The 25,560-nt window shown below is 42.5% G+C and overlaps 1 protein-coding gene across 1 annotated transcript in view; it reads left to right on the top strand.

Moving 5' to 3' along the window:
* LOC143806939 (ras-related and estrogen-regulated growth inhibitor-like) overlaps positions 1–24,562 on the top strand; it is a 265,866-nt gene extending 241,304 nt beyond the window's left edge. The window contains exon 4 of the mRNA XM_077288011.1: positions 21,130–24,562. Within this exon, the coding sequence (XP_077144126.1) occupies positions 21,130–21,612 (483 nt within the window). The 3' untranslated portion in view covers positions 21,613–24,562. The remainder of the gene's footprint in view (positions 1–21,129) is intronic.
* Positions 24,563–25,560: the final 998 nt, after the last annotated feature.

Here is a 25,560-nt window from a genome sequence, read left to right as displayed (position 1 = left end):
CACTTATGGTGATATTAGTATTGTGTTTATTTTTTTTTACTAATGATCAACATTGTACTTTTCGGTCACTATGTTGTGGTAATTTGTGATCTGGTCATGGGGTGGTGCTATTTGTTCATTGTATGTGCTATTATGTGGTCACTATGTGGTGATAATTGTGTGTGCTATTATTCAGTCACTATGGTGGTAATATGTCGTCTGGACATGGTTGGCGGTATTTGTTCCTTGTATGTAGTATTAATCGGTCACTATGTGGTGGTAATATGTTGCTTGGTCATGGTGTGGCAGTATTTGTTCCTTGTATGTGGTATTATTTGGTGACTATATGGTAGTAATATGTGGTCTGGACATGGTGTGGTGGTGTTTATTCAATGTTTGTGATATTATTGGTCATTTTAAAAATTGAAAAATAAATAAAAATATACCTAATTTGTAATGGATATTTGAACAAATGGTTAGTAAGTTACAGTAGAGTAGAACCCGGCCAAAAGAGTCTACCATGTCATGATGGCGGATTAAAAAATCTTTTGGCTAAAAAAAAGCTATTGGCTATATATGTGGTGATGGGAACTGTAAATGTGTGATTGGTGAGGATGTGGTGAAGAAGTGGAGTTTCTCCGAGAGGATAGTGGGACTGTAGACGGTTCAAGGGGTGGAGGTGGGGCTGGGGTGGAGCCTGGGTGGGCTCTCAAGGGGGCCCCTAAAATTTGGTCAGTATGGGGCCCTGAAATGCCTAGTGGCAGCCCTGGCACCAACCACAACCTCCCTGACACTGCTCAGAGAAGTATCTGTTTTCCTTCACTGTAAATCTCCTGATTAAAAAAGGTCCACAAGTTCTCAATAGGGTTTAGGTCAGTTGAGGAGGGGGCCATGTCCTTATCCTTTCATTTTTCAGGCTTTCCTGGAAGACCACCAGTGGAGAGTTCGATGTTGCGATGGAACACTGTCCTGCATAAAAATCATGGTTTTCTTGAAAGATGCAAATGTTTTCCAGCACCTCTGTTGAAAGAAAGTCTGTTCTAAAAACTGACAGTAGGTTTGGGAGTTGATCTTGAGTCCATACTTTACCCAAAAGGATCCAACTAGCTAATCTTTAATAATTCCAGCTCATAGCAGTATTCAGGGCCAGCTCCAAGTTTTCGTGGGCCACAGGCGAAAGAGTCTCAGTGGGCCCTTTTAAAACATACCACGATTTATGATTCACAGATAAGAAATATAGGTATAGCACAATGCCACAAATTTCACTTACTTCTTACATTACATGAGTGATATCTATGGTAAATTCTACAATAGCTCAGAAACCGGTGAATCCTTGCAGCACACAGCACACATAGTCACTGCAGACTTATCATTCTAGAACAGTCAGTATAGTCCTCCATACAGTATTATGAACACCACATAGTGCGCCATACAGATTAATGAGCCCCATATGTTGCTCCATATAGTATTATGGGCACCACATAGTGCTCCATACAGAATAATGAGCTCCATATATTGCTCCATACATAATAATAGACCCCATACAATGCTTCATACAGTATAATGAGCCCAATATATTCCATAGAGTATAACAAGCCCTATATATTGCTCCATACAGAATAATGAGCCCCATATATTGCTCCATACAGTATTATGGGCACCACATAATGCTCCATACAGAAAAATGGACCCCATATAATGCTTCATACAGTATAATGAGCCTTATATATTGCTCCATACAGTATAATGAGCCCCATGTATTGCTCCATTCAGAATAATGAGCCCCATATTTTTCTCCATACACTATACACACTTAGGTAGGAGAAAAAAGGATCATCCCCGCGCTGCCTCAAGAAGAATTCCAAAAATTGTAGAGGTTTCAACGTGGTTTATTCTACGCGTTTCAGGGTTCAGGTGACCCCTTCATCAGGACATACCACAAATATTGTACAAGAGTCATAGGTATACAGGGTTTAAGTACACGTCAGCATTTAGAAGCGATGCCCAATGGATCAGATAACACCCAGTGTCAGAGTTCAGGCTCATCAGGAAGTTCACATGACAAGATTAAAAATCATCAGAGAAATACAAATTGATATTTTACACATTTAGCCTTATCTACAACTAACGGTGATAAAAATTCTATTTCTGTCAACCACCCTGGAAATATGAGTACACCAAAAGCCGCTTCTAAAACAATGAACGACAGTTTTTTAAATCACTCTCAAACACTATCCGAAGCCAGGAAGCATCTAGAAAAGATTAGATTACAAATTAATCAAATAAATGAGGATAAAGCTAAAAATAAAACCACTGCTGTCCCAAAGACATCAATAGGTAACAATAATTCTGGGACAAAAGGGGGCAACATTAATTCTGATCTGTCCAACTCCTTTCCCATCTCACTTCTTGATTTATCCATTCATGATACCACTCCAAGCATGTTGGTACCTTCGCAAACCACTATTTCAATAGGTCCTGACAATCCTGAGACCTCTACTGTATCAACCCTTTCCAATAATACTATTGTATTGGATAATTCAAATGCCACAAAATCCGGCACAGTTCCTTTTTTACCCCGGGTAATAAAAAACTCCCAACTGAACCAATTTTTTGCACCCAAAACCGTAAAAAGAAAAAGCACTACAGAGGAACTAGGGGAGGGAGGAAAAAAGAGAGGAAAAATAGCACCCTAACCCCCTCTATTGCTAATGAATTAACCTCTAATATTTTTAATCTTTCTGACTATAAACTCTCTGAAAGTGAGGAATCACTCCTCTCTAAAGGATTGTCCTTCTGTCCCTCCAACAAACCTAAGGATTTTGATTTATTTTTAGACTTACAAATTTTCATATGGAAATTAACCCTTAAAAGACTTTTTTTTATTAAGGAAAATAAATACACTCCTTTAACTAATACAGAAAATACTGAGGAAACACATGATTCTTTTCACCTGAATGTACCTATTAAGTCTAAATTTTATCCTATTGAGGACAAAAGTCACCATCTCAATGTTTTCAGCGACCTTTTATTGAAACAATTTGAGAGTATTGTTCGTGACCCGAGAAGTACATCTAAGGAGGGGTTTACCGAAAAGAAAATGAATTTAAATCCACAAGAAAGGCAAGCAATGAAAGCTCTTTCTATGAATAATTCAATAATCATCAGATCAGCGGATAAAGGAGGGGGCATAGTAATCCCAAATAGATGTGACTATGTCAATGAGGCATTAAGAATTCTTTCTGATACAAGTTATTATATAAAAAGTTCATATGAGATATATTTTCGTTCAATCCAGGCATACAACGATCTCATTACTGAAGGGGTAGTTTCTAATATATTTAATAATAAAGAAAAAAACTTTCTGTGCATAAAAAACCCCAGTATTCCATTCTTCTACCACCTTCCCAAAGTGCACAAAAATTTGCATAATCCACCAGGCAGACCCATTATTGCTGGCATCAACTCACTAACATCTAATTTGGCACACTATGTAGACAGAATCATGTTACCCCATGTTTTTAATCTTAAGAGTCATCTTCGGGATTCCATGCATTTATTATGGCTTCTTAATGAAATACCATGGAGACCTTGCTATATTTTTGTTACCATGGATGTAACATCACTTTACTCCAACATTCCACATAATATCGGTTTGATTTGTTTTGATCATTTTCTAAAATTCGACAATAGATTATCTGAGGCACAGAAGCACTTTATTCTGAAAGGTATTGATTTTATATTGAATAATAATTTGTTTACTTTTGAAAATGTATTTTACCATCAGATCAAAGGCACCGCAATGGGCTCAAAAGTAGCACCGACATATGCAAATTTATTTATGGGGGTCTTTGAAGAGATTTTTATTCTAAATGGCATTTGGGGCAAAAACATAATTTTTTATAAGAGATTTATAGACGATCTATTTTTTATTTGGGATAATTCTGACAACAATATTGAGGATTTTGTTCAGCAAATAAATTTTAACAATTGGGGTCTTTCCTTTATGGCTTTTTATAACAATCTTTCTATTAATTTTTTAGATGTCACCTTATTTATTGTAAATAATAAAGTATGTAGTAAAACGTTTTTTAAAAAAGTCGATACTAATGGGTACATTCATTTTAGCAGTGGGCATAACAAGAAATGGCTCAAAAACATCCCTAATAATAATAACCAGTTTCGCCGGATTAGAAAAAACTGTACCACTGCTGATGATTTTAAGGAACAATCTAATTTATTGAAGAATAAATTTGCTGTCCAAAAATATCCTTCTTATCTTATTTCTAACGCCTTCAAAAACTCGGCAAAATTAGACCAGCTTTCATTACTTGTACATAGAGAAAAAACCCTGTTATAGGCAAGCATGTATTGAATTTTATTACACAATATTCTGATGAGCACAAAAAGATTCGTGATGTCCTTCAAAAAAATTGGCATATTTTACTGAACGACCCTATATTGAATAAATTCCTTCCAAGGAATCCCTCTATCACATTCCGAAGGGCTCCCACTATCAGGGACCTAATAGCCCCCAGTCGCCTGAAAAGAAATATTAATGCTAATGAGGTTACAAATAAGAGCATATTTAAATGTGGTACCAAGAATTGCCTTTGCTGCCTCAGTATTAATCACAGAACTAAGAATATTATTTCTTTCACTACCAAAGAGAGTTTTATGGTCCCCTTTTTCTTGAACTGCAACTCCGATTTTGTGATTTATGTTATTGAATGCCCCTGCGGAAAACAATATGTCGGGAGAACTACACAAGCATTACCCCTCCGACTTAATTCGCATCGATATAATATAAAAAATGGTCTCCTCACCTATGGCCTTTCTAGGCACTATACCTTGGTACATAATAAAGATTTTAAAGCTGTAAAAATTAGTCCTATTGATCATATCCCAGCACATGTCCCTAACAGAGTCATGAAGCTGAACAGAAAAGAGGTTTATTCGATTTACAAGCTAGGCAGCCTGAAACCTCATGGTCTTAATGAAATTACTGAAGTTTTTATCTGATTTTTGCAGGCTTTTAATGTATGTGGGCTGACTATTTTTTCATATACAAAATAGATTATGGCCGCACTCATCTGTGCTAAAGTAAGGAAATGTGAAATATAAGGAAATATGAATAGCATAATGGCTTATGAACTTTATGAACAAACACATGAGATATTTAGCACAAGATTTGGCCAAACGTTGTGAGCCCATTCACCAAACGTCAAGGTAATCTCAGATCGAATGGGTAACTACACTGACTGCCTGGTGTGAACACTTACCTATGGTATCTGAGCTGACTGCCCAATGTGAACACTTACTTGTGGCTAATGACATGATAAAGCCTACTTATATAGGAGTGCTTGTGCTAAATATCTCATGTGTTTGTTCATAAAGTTCACAAGCCATTATGCTATTCATATTTCCTTATATTTCACATTTCCTTACTTTAGCACAGATGAGTGCGGCCATAATCTATTTTGTATGTATCTTTTTTGGCTATGCACTAGTATAAATTATTATATATATTGTTCAGTCAGTTTACCTATTTTTATTTTTTCATATATATATATATTTTTATATTTTTTATATCTATTTATATATTTATCATTAACATATTTTATATATCTTTGTAGAACTAAAAATTACCTTAATACTAAGTTTTAATGGCTGTAAGGTTTTGTTTATATTTATATATTATGTCTATGTGCTTCTTCTTTGTCTAAATCATTAAGTTTCTGTGCCTTTCTGGGAAGCCAAACCCCTTTTTGCGCTCTGCTGGTGCTTGAACCCGTCAGCTTTATTCCATATGACTGGGGGAGCATTTGTCCTCTGGACTATCCATGAATCGATCAGATGTGCTCATTTTTTCTCTCTCTCCTAGTGAAGTGATCTTCATTTGGTGTATGCTCCAGTGTTTTATCTCCCCGTTTCTTAATTATTTCTTTTTGTGGTATGACATACTCCCAAATAATTTGACAAACACATTTCCACTTTTAATATAAAAAAGTAATTTTAATATTTATTAATAAAAAAGTATTTTAACTATGGTTCAACACTGACAACCTGTGTTCTCCATGAGGCTATCCTTCCAGCTCATAGTAACATAGTAACATAGTTAGTAAGGCCGAAAAAATACATTTGTCCATCCAGTTCAGCCTATATTCCATCATAATAAATCCCCAGATCTACGTCCTTCTACAGAACCTAATAATTGTATGATACAATATTGTTCTGCTCCAGGAAGACGTCCAGGCCTCTCTTGAACCCCTCGACTGAGTTCGCCATCACCACCCCCTCAGGCAAGCAATTCCAGATTCTCACTGCCCTAACAGTAAAGAATCCTCTTCTATGTTGGTGGAAAAACCTTCTCTCCTCCAGACGCAAAGAATGCCCCCTTGTGCCCGTCACCTTCCTTGGTATAAACAGATCCTCAGCGAGATATTTGTATTGTCCCCTTATATACTTATACATGGTTATTAGATCGCCCCTCTTTTTTCTAGACTAAATAATCCTAATTTCGCTAATCTATCTGGGTATTGTAGTTCTCCCATCCCCTTTATTAATTTTGTTGCCCTCCTTTGTACTCTCTCTAGTTCCATTATATCCTTCCTGAGCACCGGTGCCCAAAACTGGACACAGTACACAGTACACAGTACACAGTACAGAGCACAGAGCTCAGTAGCTCAAAGTAAATGCCTTCACCTCAGAATTTGTTTCATTTTTTCCAATGTAAGTTCGGTTCCACTCTCAGTGAGACCGTGCTTCTCTCTCTTTTTTTTTTTTTTCTTGTCTTTCTCTCTTTTCAATTTTTGTTATCCTATAAACAAAAATAAGGCTAAATGTGTAAAATATCAATTTGTATTTCTCTGATGATTTTTAATCTTGTCATGTGAACTTCCTGATGAGCCTGAACTCTGACACTGGGTGTTATCTGATCCATTGGGCGTCGCTTCTAAATGCTGACGTGTACTTAAAGGAAAGGTGCCGCAATTTTGTTTTTGTATTAAAAATGATTGTTTATAGAAACAATTATCTTTAATACAAAATTATTTTTTTTAACCTTAATATCTTTTTTATTATTAATAATTTTTGCAGCCACTGGGCGCCGCCATTTTGATTTGCAGGAGTGTAAGAGTCACAGCACGACAGTTTCTCTCTGCACTTACGGCAGCTCTGTGCATAGGACTCAGCAGTCGGGAGCCGACCGCGTTATCTCCTGCTCTGATCTGGCCACGCCCCCTGGGCTGTCTCCACATCACTACAGCAGAGGCAGGAGGTCGGTGCCATGTTTCTTCAGCCCACAGTGTGTGAGCTCCACTGTGACTGAGAGCTGTGCTGTTGGAGGGGCAGCTCCAGCTGCCTCTCCTCTCACACTGTCAGCAGTCGGCCGTTCCCTGTCCTCTGCTGCCTGGTGCCCTGGCTCTAATCTCTAGAATCGCTAGAGAGGGTGAAGTGCTGGGGTCTGATGTCCTCTATCAGGAGCTGCAGAGAGGTAACGGGGGAGGCTCTGTGCTGCTCCGACCCTGACTCACTGCAGCCACTGATCAAGGACATCAGACCGTGTATCTATCACTACACTGTGCTGAGCCATGTATCTAATCCTCTCCTGTATGATACTGTCTGCTGTGCCCTGTACCTAATCCTCTCCTGTGTGATACTATGCTGAGCCATGCATCAAATCCTATACTGTACTGAATGCTGAGCCGTGTATCTAATCCTGTATTGTGTGATACTGTCTGCTGAGCCATGTATCTAATCCTATCCTGTGTGATACTGTGCTGAGCCGTGTATCTAATCCTATCCTGTGTGATACTGTGCTGAGCCGTGTATCTAATCCTATCCTGTGTGATACTGTGCTGAGCCGTGTATCTAATCCTATCCTGTGTGATACTGTGCTGAGCCGTGTATCTAATCCTATACTGTGTGATACTGAATGCTGAGCCGTGTATCTAATCGTATACTGTGTGATACTGAATGCTGAGCCGTGTATCTAATCCTATCCTGTGTGATACTGTGCTGAGCCGTGTATCTAATCCTATACTGTGTGATACTGAATGCTGAGCCGTGTATCTAATCCTATCCTGTGTGATACTGTGCTGAGCCGTGTATCTAATCCTATACTGTGTGATACTGAATGCTGAGCCGTGTATCTAATCCTATCCTGTGTGATACTGTCTGGTGAACCGTGTATCTAATCCTCTCCTATGCACTCCTCTCCCCCCTGCATATCTTTCCCCATTGCACACACAACTCAATGCGTGCGATAACAGGAGCTGCAGGGGTCATGCTGTATTATGGCATTATGTGAGATCTATATGATGGTATTATGTGATCTGTATGGTGGTGATTATGCTTGATCAGTATTGTGAGAATTATACGGTGGTATTGTGTGTGATCTATATGGCGGTATTATGTGAACACTGGCAGTATTGTGTGATCTATATGGTGGTATTATGTGAGAACACTGGCAGTATTATGTGTGATCTATATGGCGGTAAGTGAGAACACTGGCGGTATTGTGTGATCTATATGGTGGTATGTGAGAACTGTATGACAGTATTGTGTGATCTATTTGATGGTATTGTGTGTGATCTATATGGCGGTATTATGTGTGATCTATATGGTGGTATGTGAGAACTGTATGACAGTATTGTGTGATCTATTTGATGGTATTGTGTGTGATCTATATGGCGGTATTATGTGTGATCTATATGGTGGTATGTGAGAACTGTATGACAGTATTGTGTGATCTATTTGATGGTATTGTGTGTGATCTATATGGCGGTATTATGTGAGAACACTATGGCAGTATTATCTTCAGAAAGCAGACCCATTCTATGGTGGTTCTGGCTGAGCACCTGCACACGGGTCTGGGGTAATAGAGGGGCAGCATGACCTTCAGTTAGGTGCAGTCAGGGGAAGGCTGGTGAGGCAGCTGAAGAGAGGGGTCTCATTTTTATCGTTACTATATGGCTACATTTCCTTCCCAGCGTCACCCCGTACTTCGCCTGTCGCCTCACTTTCACACATCGCCAGGACAGGATGGAGAAGACAGGATCTAAGGAGGGGAATGGGGTCTGCATGCAAAGTCTGGATCAGAACAGGCCATCAATCCACAGAAATGTTTCCTGGATTTCTGTGGAGCAGACGGTCCATCCACGTGTATAAAAGACAGTGCTCTATGTACAATCCCTGGCTGCTCCGCACACTGAACATGGTGCCTTCCCATAGACCAGCACACTGCTCTCCTGAAATACTCTGTGCTGCTGTCACCCTGCTCCCTCCACCACATATCTCCCAGAATCCTTGCTGCCTGCCATCCTCGGTGACTGTCTACTTGTCAGTGTAAGGCTGCTTTCACACTATCATCGGTACGGGCCCATCGCAGTGCGTCGGGCCGACATACCGACGCATGCTGTGAAATAAATGCCCGACGTGGTAGCGGATGTAGTCTTACGACGCTTCCGCTGCCCCATTGTAAGGTCCGGGGAGGAGGGGGCGGAGTTTCGGCTGCGCATGCACGATCGAAAATGGCGGACTCGACGCACAAAAAAAGTTACATGTAATGTTTTATTTGTGGCGGCGGTCCGCCAAAACAGGACGCAACCATCGCACAATGGTTGCGACGTGTGGCAATACGTCACAACGCGTCGGAAATGTAAGTCTATGGGGAAAAAACGCATCCTGCAGACAACTTTGCAGGATGTGTTTTTTCTCCTAAACGACGAATTGCGACGTACAGCCAACAACGCTAGTGTGCAAGTAGCCTAAGGCTGCCGTCACACTAGCAGTATTTGGTCAGTATTTTACCTCAGTATTTGTAAGCCAAAACCATGAGTGGGTGATAAATACAGAAGTGGTGCATATGTTTCTGTTATATACTTCTCCTCTAATTGTTCGACTCCTGGTTTTGGCTTACAAATACTGAGGTAAAATACTGACCAAATACTGCTAGTGTGACGGCAGCCTTACTCTGCAGTCACCAACAAAATGGCTGCTCACTGGGTTCCTGAATATCATCCTCTCTTATCCCTTAGCAGACACCCAGAAGGGAAGGAGAGGAGTGACATCACACACGTCAGCAGACTCCGCCCATAATTACTGCAGTGCAGTAATGTGAGCTAGTTGTACACGAGGTTTTTCTGAAATTTCAGCAGCTGCTCCCCCTAGTGTTTAAAAGTGGAAATTCCAAAACTTTTCAAATTATTTTTCATATTTTACTAAATTATAAACAAATGATAATATTTTTTAAGAAAATGTAAACATTAATTCTCTACATTTTTACAATTTCTGTAAAAAAAAATTTTTTGATGGCACCTTCCCTTTAAACCCTGTACAATATTTGTGGTATGTCCTGATGAAGGGGTCACCTGAACCCTGAAACGCGTAGAATAAACCACGTTGAAACCTCTACAATTTTTGGAATTCTTCTTGCGGCAGCGCGGGGATGATCCTTTTTTCTCCTACCTAAGTGTGCATTTCAATCAGGTCCTGCACTGACCTGTGGATCTGCAGCAGCCGCCATTAATATATGTCCTTCCTTCAATCTCACCAGGTGAGTAGTTCTCTTGGTGGGCAACTTTGTGTAACGTTTGATAAGACCCTATTTGCACTTTTGTGTCTCCCTCTTTTCTCTCCATACACTATATAATATTCTCCATATATTGCTCCATGCAGTATAATGGGCTCCATATAATGCTCCATACAGTATTTTGGGCACCACATAGTGCTGCATACAGAACAATGAGCCCCATATATTGCTCCATACAGAATAATGTACCCCATATAATAATGAGCCCTATATATTCCATGCAGTATAATGAGCCCCATATATTGCTCCATACAGAATAATGAGCCCCATGTATTGCTCCATACAGTGTTATAGGCACCACATAGTGCTCCATACAGAATAATGACCTCCATATATTGCTCCATACAGAATAATTGACCCCATATAATGCTTCATACAGTATAATGAGTCACATATATTGCTCCATACAGTTTAATGAGTCCCAAATATTGCTCCTCTCAGAATAATGAGCCCCATATATTTCTCCATACACTATGTAATATTCTCTGTATATTGCTCCATTCAGTACAATGAGCCCCATATATTGCTCCGTACTGTATAATGGTCCTCATATAATGATCCATACTTAATGGGCCCCTTATAATGTTCCATACAGTATATGATCGGCCCCATATATTGCTCAAAACATAATGGACCCCATTAAATGCTCCATATATAATTGGACCCATATAATACTCCATATATAATGGGCTCCATATATAACAGTCTCCATATGATGTTTCATTATATGATAGGCCCCATATATGATGCTCCAGTGTATGATTGGCACCATATAATGCTCCATATATAAAGGCCCCCCATATAATGGTCCCCATATATTGCTCCAAACATATATAAAAAAAATTAAAAACTCACCTCTCCTCGCTGGCCTCTGCTCTGGACTCCTCAGAGATGGAGTTCAGTGGTGGTCAGGTTTCAGCCTCCTTTACCTCGGCCATTTCTCCGAGCACCTGGGCACTCCAGGGAGGTTGCATTTCTGGAATATGACAGCACTTGATGAGCAGTAAGGTGAGTATGCTGTAAGTATTTTTGGTAACGTTTTGATGGTTCTTTTCAATTTGGTAAATTGGTGGCTGGCTGAATCTGTGGAGAAGCGAATTACGAAGTAATCCGCATTTTGGCAAATGTGGATTTTTGTAAAATTTGAGTGGTATTTAATTCCACTTGAATAAATTTGCTCATCTTTTTGGAACTTAAAGGAAACCTGTGACCAGAAATAATGTTGTTAACCTGCAGATATGGGGTTAGTCTGGCGCCTGCATGTAGCCAAATGCAGCAGGGAGAAAATGATCTTTATTCTCTCCGCCAGCATTCAGATTAAGTCACGGGGCGGCTCCAGCGCTGGTTCAGTCACTGCTCTGAGTATACAGAGCGGCCGCTGTAACTGCACCCCTGGCCCTGACTGACACTGGCTCTACATTGTGGCCAGCTGTCAATCAGGGCCGGGATGTGGTTACAGCGGTTGCTCTGTATACTCAGAGCAGTGACTGATCCAGCGCTGGCACCGCCCCCATGACTGACACTGAGTGCTGAAGGGGGGAATACAGTTCATTTTCTCCCCTGTGCATTCAGCTGCGATAAGGCACCGGCCAGGTTAGTAATGCTATTAACCTGCAGATTGACCGCATATTTGCAGGTTAACAGCGTTTTGTCTGGTGACACATTCCCTTTAAATATTTTACTGTATGCAGCATTCTATATGAATTATTCATCCCCTTCCATAATTACATTAGGTCATCTGGTGATTGCTGGTAACAACAACTCCCATCCTCTCACTACGATTGTAAAGGAAGCTGTTAAGTCACAGTTAGTAAAGAGGAATGGACATAGCAACTTACACTATTATCAGCACCTTCTGCAATAATCTTATTGGAATCTAATATTGTAGGGATTTCACTCACTCAGGTGCGACGGCTGACACTCAGGAGGCACGTTCCTTTAAAGTTCACAGGGTTTATTACGTCATAAACCACATGGAAAAATAACAGCAAACAAATAGCCTTAAGTTCAGGAAAAGCAAAACAAAGTGTCCAGTCCACCAGGCTCAGTCCTGTAGCCTTAACACACTCAGGAGGGTTTCACCTCCACACATATCCCCTGTGTTAAGCACTTGCCTGTCTTATATAGAGCTAACCACACCCAGTAACCCATCACATGATTAGCCATGTGGTCTGACATCACCATAGGTCCTGGAACACACATATATACATGGTTATATACAACAAAGAAATACTCCGGGCTACATTACAGCAACAAGGCACTTATGTGGCACATACCTCCCGTCGACTACACACCCTTTAGCCATGCTACATACCACCCCCCTCTGCCTAAAGCCGTGGGGCTTGGCACTTTTCCCCACTAAACAAGGGATTCTTGATAGGGCATCCGCATTACCGTGCAGCTTTCCGGCCCTATGTTCCACATGGAAACTGAAGTCCTGCAGGGCTAAGAACCAACGGGTGACCCTAGCATTTCTACCCTTTGTTTCCCTCATCCATCTTAGTGGGGCATGGTCAGGTATCAATCTGAATTTACGACCCAGCAGATAGTACCGTAACGTGTCCACCGCCCACTTTATGGCCAAACACTCTTTTTCCACGACTGAGTAGTTCTTCTCAGATGAGGACAGCTTTCTACTCAGATAGAGGACAGGATGCTCCTCCCCATGTAGCTCTTGGGAAAAAAACTGCTCCTACCCCAACATCTGAGGCATCTGTCTGAAGAATAAATTCTTTATTAAAGTCTGGGGCCATCAGAACGGGCTGCTTACATAGAGCCCCTTTCAACTCTTGGAAGGCTGACTCTGTCTCTTCGGACCATTTAACCATCACTGATTTTGTCCCCTTTAGCAGATCAGTCAGAGGCGCAATAACGCGTAATATCCCACGATTCCCAGAAAGGCTTTAACTTGCTTTTTGGAGAGTGGTTTCGGCCATATTTGGATTGCCTCCACTTTCCTGATTTGGGGCTTTATTTCTCCACGACCCACTATATAGCCTAGGTATTTAGCTTCTTCCTTACCCAAGGCACACTTCTTCGGGTTTATTGTAAACCCCGCCTCTCTTAGAGCATCAAACACCGCTTGGACGTTCTCCCGATGACTCTCCCAGTCTGGGCTAAAGATGACGATATCATCTAGGTACGCAGCAGCGTAGGCCTTATGGGGTGCAAGGACTCTATCCATAGCCCTCTGGAAGGTCGCCGGAGCTCCCTGTAGGCCAAACGGCATCCGGACATACTGGAAGCATCCATCAGGTGTCGAAAAGGCTGTCTTCTCCTTGGCTTCCCATGCCATGGGGATCTGCCAATACCCCTTTGTCAAATCCAAGGTGGATATATATCTGGCGTGCCCAAGCCTTTCGATGAGCTCATCAACGCTGGGCATGGGATAAGCGTCAAACTTGGAGACCTCATTCAACTTCCGATAGTCGTTGCAAAACCTCCACTCTCCATCAGGTTTTGGGACCAGGACAATTGGGCTCGACCAACCGCTCTTGGATTCCTCAATGACTCCAAGCTTCAACATACGCTCCACTTCCTTGGAGATAACTTCTCGACGAGCCTCAGGAATACGATAGGGCTTCACGTTCACCCGCACATGTGGCTCTGTTAGGACCTCGTGCTCTATGACCTTCGTGTGTCCTGGCAACTCTGAAAACAGGTCCCTGTTTTTCTGGAGTAACTCCCGGCACTGCTGTTTCTGGGACTTCGATAGCGTCTCCGCTATAGTAACCGCTCCAACCTCACCTTCTGGGTTGCTTAACAGCGATGGAGTTACTGTCGGCTCTCTATCTTGCCACGGCTTGATGAGGTTGACATGGTATACTTGGAATGGTTTCCGTCTTCCTGGTTGGTGAATTTTATAATTTACTTCAACAAGTTTCTCGACAACCTCATATGGCCCTTGCCATTTGGCCAAGAACTTGCTCTCCACCGTCGGAACTAACACAAGAACTCGTTCTCCCGGATTGAACTGCCTCAGTCTTGCAGACCGGTTGTAGACTCTGGCCTGAGCTTCTTGTGCCTGGAGGAGGTGTTCTTTCACAATAGGCATCACCTTTGCAATCCTCTGCTGCATCAGGCCACATGCTCAATGACGCTTCTGTGGGGCGTGGCTTCGGCTTCCCTGGTTTCCTTGGCTACATCCAGGAGTCCTTGCGGATGTCGGCCATATAGAAGCTCAAACGGTGAGAATCCTGTGGAGGCCTGTGGAACTTCACGAATGGAAAACATCAGGTAGGGTAAGAGACAATCCCAGTCTCTACCATCTTTCTCTATAGCTTTTTTCAGCATGCTCTTCAGTGTCTTGTTAAATCTCTCAACAAGGCCATCTGACTGGGGATGGTACACCGAGGTCCTCAACTGGGAGATTTTCAGGGCTTTGCACAACTCCCTCATCACTTTGCTCATGAAAGGTGTCCCCTGGTCAGTCAGGATCTCCTTTGGCAGACCTGTCCGGGAAAAGACATGGACCAACTCGCGGGCTATACTCTTCGAGGAAGAATTTCTCAGAGGAATTGCCTCAGGATAGCGTGTGGCTTAGTCCAGGATGACTAATATATACTGATGGCCCCGGGCTGATTTAACTAAGGGACCGACCAAGTCCATGGCAATTCTCTCGAACGGCACCTCAATAATGGGCAGGGGCACAAGGGGGTTCCGGAAATGAGGAGTGGGAGCAGTTAGCTGACATGTAGGGCAGGACCTGCAGTAGTTCACTATTTTCCGGTGACACCCAGGCCAATAGAACCTCTGCACAACCCGTTCCTGCGTTTTTTCCACCCCTAGGTGTCCACCCAAGATGTGTGAATGGGCCATATCCAACACCTTCCGTCTATATGGACCCGGCACTAGCAACTGCTCTACCAACTCCTCCCTTATTTTCGTGACCCGGTACAACAACTCCCCACTCATCAGAAAATGGGGAAATCTTGTGTCTGCCCCTGGCTCCTGTACCACCCCGTCAATAACTGTGATATTATTAAAGGCTTCCCTCAGAGTGGGGTCCCTATGTTGGGCAGTCCCAAAATTTTCACCGGTTACCTCTAACTCCAGAATGTCAGATGCAGGGGACACTTCCTCCTCATCCCCAACCAGAACACAAAAAGGAAACCTGTCTGACTCCGGGTGTGGCGACACTCTTCCAGGGTTCATTGGTTCCCTACTCTTGCTAGGGAGCTCAGAACCTTTTCCCCACAAATCCCAAAACAAACAGAAATCCCGGCCAATAATTATAGGGTGCAACAAGTCCTGCACGACGCCGACTATGTGGGACTCAGTGCCACATGCCGTTTCAATGTCCACCCTGGCCAAAGGGTAGTCCTTTGCATCACCATGTATGCACCGCACTCCGACCTTCCTTCCCGGGAGCAGGTGGAGAGGAAAAGTGGCCCTCACCAGAGTCACTAGGCTCCCCGAGTCTAACAGTGCCGTTACTGCTCGACCGTTCACCTTTACGGGACACGCTTGAGGTCCCTCGTTGGGCGGAGAGTTCACACTGCAGGCTGGATACGCATAGTATGAACAACGGCGTCCCATGCTGCAGTCCATCTGCTCAGTGGTCTGGGAACAACGGGCAGCTATATGTCCTGGCCCGTGGCTCCTCCAGCAAATAATATCACCCGTAGGGACCTTGGGCACCACCTCCCCCGCCCTTTGTGACCTTGGACGCGCCACCCCTTTTTGGGACTCAGCAGCTTTCTGGGACCCCCAGTACGGCACGGGCTGCCTCCCAAAGGAGCCTTCCATCCCTTGGTATCTCTCGACCAGTCCGATCAGTTCGTCGGCATTCTGGGGATCACCCTGGGCAACCCAAGTCTGTATGGACCTCGGGAGGGAATGCACAAACCGATCCATCATCACTCGTTCCACCATCTGTGCAGGTGTACATGACTCTGGCTGCAGCCATTTCTGGACCAGGTGCAACAGATCAAACATTTGAGAGCGAGGTGGTTTGTCCCGGTGGTAGGCCCAGCTGTGAACTCGCTGTGCCCTGACAGTCAGTGTCACCCCCAAACGTGCGAGAATCTCGACTTTCAACTTGTGATACTCTTTGGCATCCTGCAATTCAAATCATAGTATGCCTTCTGGGGTTCTCCCGTCAGGTATGGTGCCAGTACCTCTGCCCACTGCTCTGGCGGGAGTTTTTCCCTCTCAGCGACCCTCTCAAACACCGTCAGGAAGGCCTCAACATCATCCCCGGGGGTCATTTTCTGCAATGCGCGTCTTACCGTCTTCCGGACGTGGGTGTCATCAGCCAGACCTGGGGTTGGGGCACTCGTCTTGCCCTGGATGGCGGTTGCCAGAAGCTGCATCTGCTGCCGTTGCTCCTGCTGGCTCTGCTGTTGCTCCTGCTGACTCTGTTGTATTTGCTGAGTCAACAGCTTGTTGGTCTCTTGCTGGTTCTGTTGCAACTGCTGCATAAACAGCCTGTTAGCCTCTTGCTGCTGTGACTGCGACTGCCTGTTGGTCTCTTGCTGCTGTGACTGCAACTGGACCAAGTGTTTCAGCAGTTCCTCTATTTTCCCCGGCTGACTTACAACAGACTTGACCCAGGACATACAATAACAGACTTTTCGTCTCCGCTGGGAACGCTGCCCGCACGTCTACCACCAATTGTAGGGATTTCACTCACTCAGGTGCGACGGCTGACACTCAGGAGGCACGTTCCTTTAAAGTTCACAGGGTTTATTACGTCATAAACCACATGGAAAAATAACAGCAAACAAATAGCCTTAAGTTCAGGAAAAGCAAAACAAAGTGTCCAGTCCACCAGGCTCAGTCCTGTAGCCTTAACACACTCAGGAGGGTTTCACCTCCACACATATCCCCTGTGTTAAGCATTTGCCTGTCTTATATAGAGCTAACCACACCCAGTAACCCATCACATGATTAGCCATGTGGTCTGACATCACCACAGGTCCTGGAACACACATATATACATGGTTATATACAACAAAGAAATACTCCGGGCTACATTACAGCAACAAGGCACTTATGTGGCACATACCTCCCGTCGACTACACACCCTTTAGCCATGCTACATATGTAATTAAATAATCATCGCTGTTCTAAAAAAAATCTTTTAAAGGATTTTCTGCCCTCTGTAAGTTCTTCAAATAACTCTGCATCTTTCTGTTTTCTGATGTCGGCAGGTCTGGTATTGTTTCTCCCTGCAGAGGCTGCCATGGGCCTTTCCATCAGATCTGTTATTGTTTCTCCCTGCAGAGCCTGCCATGGGCCTTTCCATCAGATCTGTTATTGTTTCTCCCTGCAGAGGCGGCCATGGGCCTTTCCATCAGATCTGTTATTGTTTCTCCCTGCAGAGCCTGCCATGGGCCTTTCCATCAGATATGTTATTGTTTCTCCCTGCAGAGGCTGCCATGGGCCTTTCCATCAGATCTGGTATTGTTTCTCCCTGCAGAGGCTGCCATGGGCCTTTCCATCAGATCTGGTATTGTTTCTCCCTGCAGAGGCTGCCATGGGCCTTTCCATCAGATCTGTTATTGTTTCTCCCTGCAGAGGCTGCCATGGGCCTTTCCATCAGATCTGGTATTGTTTCTCCCTGCAGAGCCTGCCATGGGCCTTTCCATCAGATCTGTTATTGTTTCTCCCTGCAGAGGCTGCCATGGGCCTTTCCATCAGATCTGGTATTGTTTCTCCCTGCAGAGGCTGGCATGGGCTTTTCCATCAGATCTGGCTACGTAACACCCTTTCTAACTTTAGAAACTCCATTGCTTCATGGGAACATGAACATTCATCAAAAAGTTTGCCTAACAAGTTGGGCATAAAACTTTTTGAAATGTCGTGAAATTTTGCAACTTTTCATATTTTTACGTTTCCGTTCCACCAACGTTTTGAAAAGTGGGTAAAGGATGCAGGGGATTGTGCCACAGCTTGGGCGACAAATTCATCATTATTGAGAATTGTAAGGGCTTTGGAGGGCACCACTAAACAGTACAACAGGGGTTCTCCATGAGCATGTAATAAGCACTGGAACAACAAAAGAAAAAAGACTACACCCCCAAGAATGGGAACACCCAAATATATAATTTAAGTAATACGTACTTTATTTGAAAAAACACAACTCTGAACAGGACACAGTAACAGATAAAAACATTTAAAATCTGCAAAGAACGTTTTGCCTAGCCATGCCTTAATATAAAGGCCAAGGCTGCCCACACAATAATTCTCAACACATGAAAAGATACATATATGTTTTCAGTATGGCTCAAAAAACCAACAAGTAGTTGCAATAGTCACCACATAGTAGTTAAATTACACAAAATAGATAGATGAATGCATCTTGAATCAAATTCATTCACAGTACCATAGAAATGGACCAGTTAGCCACCATAAGATTGAAAGGACCTAACGTGTAGATGAATGTCAAGTAAATAAGGCAGCACACTGCAGCGCTGAAACATGCAAACATGAAACATGAAACATCTCCATGAAACGTCTCCATCTGAATGGGTACCTGTGAAACCTCTTCTTAGACTAACATTCTCTCTCCCTGTTTTTATGCTCTAAAAGCTCTCATTTTTCATATTTCTAGTGCAGTAATGCAGTTCAGTTTTCATGTTTCATGTTTGCATGTTTCAGCGCTGCAGTGTGCTGCCTTATTTACTTGACTGTATATGAGTTGGTGACTCTAGGTTCAGCACCTGTTCACACTTGGTCTATGTTTGGATGTGACGGTCAGTTTTTTGAAATGTATTCTTTAGCCTTCTGACCGAGCACTCCGCCTCTTAGCCACAGGTGTTTTAATCGCAACAGGTCCATTACCCCTCCACAGAGAGAGAGAATGCTAGTCTAAGAAGAGGTTTCACAGGTACCCATTCAGATGGAGACGTTTATTCTCAGCGAGGAAAGGAAAGCATAGGACCTGGTATACGAGAAATGCCCTAAAGTGGCTACCAGGTACACATAAAATTGGCCATTTTATGCGCTAAACGCTCTCATTTTTCATATTTCTAGTGCAGTAATGCAGTTTAGTTTTCATGTTTCATGTTTGCATGTTTCAGCGCTGCAGTGTGCTGCCTTATTTACTTGACTGTATATGAGTTGGTGACTCTAGGTTCAGCACCTGTTCACACTTGGTCTATGTTTGGATGTGACGGTCAGTTTTTTGAAAGTATAGATAAATGCCATGTAGATGCATATGCCGAATTACAAGTCTAATAGCTTATCAAGGCACAAAATAAAGCCATGGAGATTGAAAGATTACCCAGTTTTCTCTGAAGTCAGAGGAACAAGAGGTGACCTGGGCCAAAAGTTGCAAACGTTCTCAGGACCTGAATAGAGCCATAAGTGCTGAAGAGGTGAATAATGTGGGAAAAAGCCCACGTGTATCGCCACAGTGAATGTGGCTTCCTCAGGGAAAGTAATGTAATTCATCATTATCTACACCATAAAAGTAGTGTAAATGACTGAAATGTAGGTAAGTCCATTACTAGATCACTTTTCTGACGCTGGTGCACGACAGCTGAAAGATGTGACAAAATGTAAGCACAGAACACGTTCACAATATATAACACTCTGAAAGGCAGAATCAATACTAATCCACATTATACATGAAAGATTTATGGCAGGAAGTAAAGCAAAGTTCTTACCCAGGGCTGGGAGGAGGGGTAGGCAGGGTAGGCACTTGCCTAGGGCGCTACCTTTTGCCTTCCTAAGTCTGGACCTGACATTTAAAATATTAAATGTTAGGGTGAATATCTCTATTTGTCTATTGTATTGTTTAAATGATCCACAAACAATGAATGATTCTATATACAGTATAACTTTTATCTCCCTATTAAGCCTCACCCCTAAAGTACACCAAATGTTTTATTTTTCCTAGTATCTTTTGGTGATAAAGGTAACAATTTCAGTGGAAGTGGTCATCAGTGCTTGTTATCTTACCGATCAGAGGGTGGAGGCGCTGCGTTGGGGGTCCTGTCACCTTAGTCTGCGACCCATTCCTTTGCTTGGGGGGAGGCGCCTTTGGCTTCAGCTGTCTAAGGCACCAAGATATTTTGTAGCGGTCCTGGGCCTCACATACACATCTCCGCTATATTCATGATGGGACTGCAGTACCCTTTTATGGGGGTTGGTTCAATAACCACAATCTTGGGAGCCTTGGTGGTCCAAGATGTCGGGCCCCCAGTGATCAGCAATGCAACCGCTTTCGCATATATAGGAACAATTTGATTTTTTTGGGAATTACCTTTTAACTTTATTGCGTGGGTCAGTATGATAATGGTAATACCAAATTTATATTGTTTTTGCTATGTTTTATTTTTTACAAAAGAGAATAAAATAAATTTGTTGCTATATTATGACTATGAGCGCTATACATTTTGTAATTTTATTTCAAGCCTCTCTATATTTTAGCCACACAACCATCTATTTGGCACACTTGCCAAGACTTCACCTCTAAGGTCCATTTCAGTGGACAGCCCCCACTGATATCTTGATGTTGGAAGGTATTAATTAGCTTTCATTACAAATAATATAGGAAATTACATCTTTTCCTTGTTTTAATGCATTACTTTTTTTTTTTTTTAAAGGAGGAGGACTCCCTTCAGATTGAAGAGAAAATTAAATGGGGCGATAGTTTTGCAGTGGTGTACTCCGTAACAGATCGCTGCAGCTTCGATGAAGTCATGAGATTATGCTTCTTAATTAATCACATTCACTCTGCAAATAAGAAAGGAGCAACAGAGCAACCCCCTATAGTTATTGTGGGGAACAAGAAAGATCTCCAGTATGATCGCATGGTGTCCACTGAAGATGGGGAAAAACTCTCAAAGGCCTTGAAGCATCCATACTATGAAATTTCCACCAGGGACAGTTATGAAGAAACAGCTCTGGTCTTCAACACACTTTACTATGAACTACTTAGACAAGGAAGCCTTTCTCCTGGGACTTTCAAAAAAAGAAATGTATCCAAATTGATGGAAAAGATTCCCAAAATTTATGCCAATTCTGCTCTAAATGCGAATGGTCGAAGTTTAAGTTTCAATTCTTTTCGAGATTATATTCAGGAATGATTTGCATTGATAAAAAGCAATGAAGGAGAATTCTGATTTACTACATGAATGTTGAGCACAACTCTTGAGTATGCTAGAATGAAAAGACATGCGGATGTCTTCACTAGTGGGGTATGGTCAGCAGGGTGGATACACGTTTGCCACAACACACTAAAATACTTAGATTTATGTTGTTTGTTTGGCAAGTGGCCCAAGATATTTAGGAGAATGACACCAGAGGACTAATTAACCTAATTAAGATGAAGGCATTGCATCAACGGCATGATGCTTTCTTTATTTCACCTTATCGGATGGATTATTCTTCTGTCCTTTATGGAGAGGTGACATAAGAGCTATACCAGTGTTTCTTTAGTGTTATTGTGCCACGTTACCATAGACTGAAGTTAAAGGCTTCACCAAGAACAGCTTCTCTGGCCGTGTCCAGATAGAGAATTTTTAATGGGAAGTTTTCACACGTGGCGTTATCCATTTTGGAGACAACTAAATACTCCCACCTCTTTCATTATAATTATTGTCCAAGAATTTGTCTAACGTGTCATATTCTTGATCTTTTGAAATGAAGCAGTGGTTAATGGAGGGGATTTAAGATGATGAAAAATTAATAATTTTTCTTCTTTTTTTCATATCTTAACATTGCTATTCACCCCAATCAAGTACTGTTTGGAGTTTGGCCTAAAGCAGCGATCTCCAGTGTGGATGTTCCTTGAACCGAGAGACTGTGTCTGATTCTTGGAAAGGCTACCTGGTCCCTAGATGTAATGGTTATGTCCAGTGACCTAGCACATCCTTCTTACTCCAGATGAGACAGAAATTTACTCCTTAGGGTTATAGTCCTGCGAGCGATGTCTCAGTTGTTTGCGATTTTTAGGACAAGGATGTTACCTAAGGTTTGCATTGCATTTAAGTAGACACATTTCTTCTAATACCAAGCTCTAAATCCTCTTTCCTTTCCTCATATATCTACTGTATACAGTTACATGATATGTTGATTTCCTAGTAGCCACCACTAATGAAGCCTAATCCATAAGGAATAATAGAGCTCCCAATAAAAATAAATACAAATTGATTAGTAGAGCCGGTCCAGGGGCCACATTAATAATCTGTGGCCCTTTATGGGAGTCCTTTGAACTGCCCCCTAACTGACGGCATCTGCTGCTCTTCTTGTGATTAGCTGTCATGGAGGGATGTCACATGGGTATCACATCTCAGCAATAATGTCATGCCATGTCACTGTAAATCCAATACATTTCACCATGCTCTGCCCCTTCCAGACATGTTACATATTCCCGACAGTGTGTAAAGGCTCTGGATGGGACACAGCATGAAGCAATATGTAATGGACTGTACAGTGAAATCAGTACATGTGTCCTGTATAGTGACGAGAGCAGGCTGTAAGCACAGACATGTTAGTCACATGGCATGTGATCGGATCTTGCAGGTCTTCCCATCTTTGGCTATAAAATGATGCACTCCGAGACTATTGCCAGTGCTGCAGCCTCAGATGTCAATAGCATGGAGGGATTGAAAGATGGAAAATTAATCTACATTAGTAAGTGCCATGATGCTTGAGAATAAACTTATCTGACTGCATTTTTAACAAAACTCAAAACCCCTTTAACAGTAAAGCAGCAGGCTATGAGCTCAGCCACATTGCAGCTAAAACAATGTCATTTCTTAGAACCTCAGTTTCTAAGTATTAGGAGCTCAGATATTAAGAACCTCTCTTAGGTGTATTCCTGATCTGACAAGTATCCCAGCAAATGTGTCTGTGTCTAGTGTATATCTGGACTAGTCATGATATCAACCAATTAGAAACTAAAGCGTATGTACATACAGTTGCATTTAAACGTTTGGGCACCCCTGGTCAAAATTACTGTTATTGTGAACAGTTAAGCAAGTTGAAGATGAAATGATCTCTAAAAGGCCTAAAGATAAAGAAGACACATTCCTTTGTATTTTAGGCAAAAAATATTGTTATTTTTTACATTTTAAAAATTACAAAAAGGAAAACGGTCCAATACAAAATTTAGGCACCCTGCATAGTTAATCCATTTTTCCTTGGAAAATTCTTCCAGTTCTGTGAGATTCCTGGGTTGTCTTGCATGCACTGCTATTTTGAGGTGTAGCTACAGATTTCAATAATGTTCAGATCAGGGGACTGTGAGGGCCATTGTAAAACCTTCAGCTTACGCCTTTTGAGGTAGTCTATTGTGGATTTTGACATGTGTTTAGGATCATTATCCATTTGAAGTAGCCATCCTTTTTTCAACTTCAGCTTTTTTACAGATGGTGTTCTGTTTGCATCAAGAATTTGTTAAAATTTAATTGAATCCGTTCTTCCCTCTACCCGTGAAATGTTCCCTGTGCCATTAACTGCAACAAAACCCCAAAGCTTAATGGTTGGCGAGATGTTCTTTTCCTGAAATTCGGTTCCCTTTTTTCTCCACACATACCAAAATGCATCAAGCTTTTTTAGATGTTCTTTTGCATACTTTTGATGCTGAATTTAATGGTGTGGACACAGGAGACGTTTTCTTCTGATGATTCTTTCATGAAGGCCATATTTGTGCAGTTGTCTCTGAACAGTAGAACAGTGTACCACAACTGCACAGTCTGCAAAATCTTTCTGAAGGTCTTTTGCAGTCAAGCTGGGGTTCTGATTTGCCTCTCTAGCAATCCTACGAGCAGCTATCACTGAAATTTAGCTTAAGGTACCATCTCACAGTGGCACTTTGGTCGCTACGACGGCACGATCTGTGACGTTCCAGCGATATACTTACGATCTCGCTGTGTCTGACACGCTACTGTGATCAGGGACCCCGCTGAGAATCGTAGGTCGTAGCAGATCGTTTGAAACTTTCTTTCCTCATCAGATCACCCGCTGTCATCGCTGGATCGTCGTGTGTGACACCGATCCAGCGATGTGTTCCCTTGTAACCAGGGTAAATATCGGGTTACTAAGCGCAGGGCCGTGCTTAGTAACCCGATATTTACCCTGGTTACCATTGTAAAAGTAAAAAAAAAAACACTACGTACTCACCTTCTGATGTCTGTCACGTCCCCCGGCGTCCACAGGGTTACGTGCTGCTGCCGAGAACTTCCTGCACTGACTGTGTCAGCGCGGCCGGAAAGCAGAGCACAGCGGTGATGTCACTGCTGTGCTCTGCTTTATTGCCGGCGCTGATACATTCAGTGCAGGAAATTCTCGGCAGCAGCGCGTAACCCTGTGGATGCCGGGGGACGTGACAGACATAAGAAGGTGAGTATGTAGTGGTTTTTTTTTTAACTTTTACAATGGTAACCAGGGTAAATATCGGGTTACTAACCCGATGTTTACCCTGGATTACCTGGGTGCTGCAGGGGGACTTCAGCATCGTTGAAGACAGTTTCAATGATGCCGAAGTCGTTCCCCTGATCGTTGGTCGCTGGAGAGAGCTGTCTGTGTGACTGCTCCCCAGCGACCACACAACGACGTACCAACGATCACGGCCAGGTCATATCGCTGGTCGTGATCGTTGGTAAGTTTTTTAGTGTAACCCTTAGTACCCTTAGTCTTCCAGACCTTATCTTGACCTCCACTGTTTCTGTTAATTACCATTTCTTAATTACATGTTGAAATGAGGAAAAGGCAACTTTAAAAAGCTTTATTATCTTCGTATAGCCTTACCTTGTTTTGTGTGCCTCCACCATTTTAATTTTCAGAGTACTAGGCAGCTGCTTAGAAGATCCCATAAGCTGCAGTTTTTTGGCACAAGGGTAGAGAAGGCTGGGTTTTTATAAAGCTGGGAAATTTGCATCACATGGCTGCTCCTAATGATGATAGCGAACAAGCTGTAACCCTAACAGGCTAAGTAAGGTCTGAAACCATGGTCAAGGTTATCTGAGCACACAACTATCCAAGGGTGGCCAAGTTTTTGCATTTGTCAATTATCCTTTTGGTACATATAG

This window comes from Ranitomeya variabilis, chromosome 2, assembly GCF_051348905.1.
Source record: "Ranitomeya variabilis isolate aRanVar5 chromosome 2, aRanVar5.hap1, whole genome shotgun sequence".
Classification (NCBI taxonomy): domain Eukaryota; kingdom Metazoa; phylum Chordata; class Amphibia; order Anura; family Dendrobatidae; genus Ranitomeya; species Ranitomeya variabilis.
The sequence above is the reverse complement of the archived record's forward strand: the minus strand, read 5'-3'. Positions and strand labels throughout refer to the sequence as shown.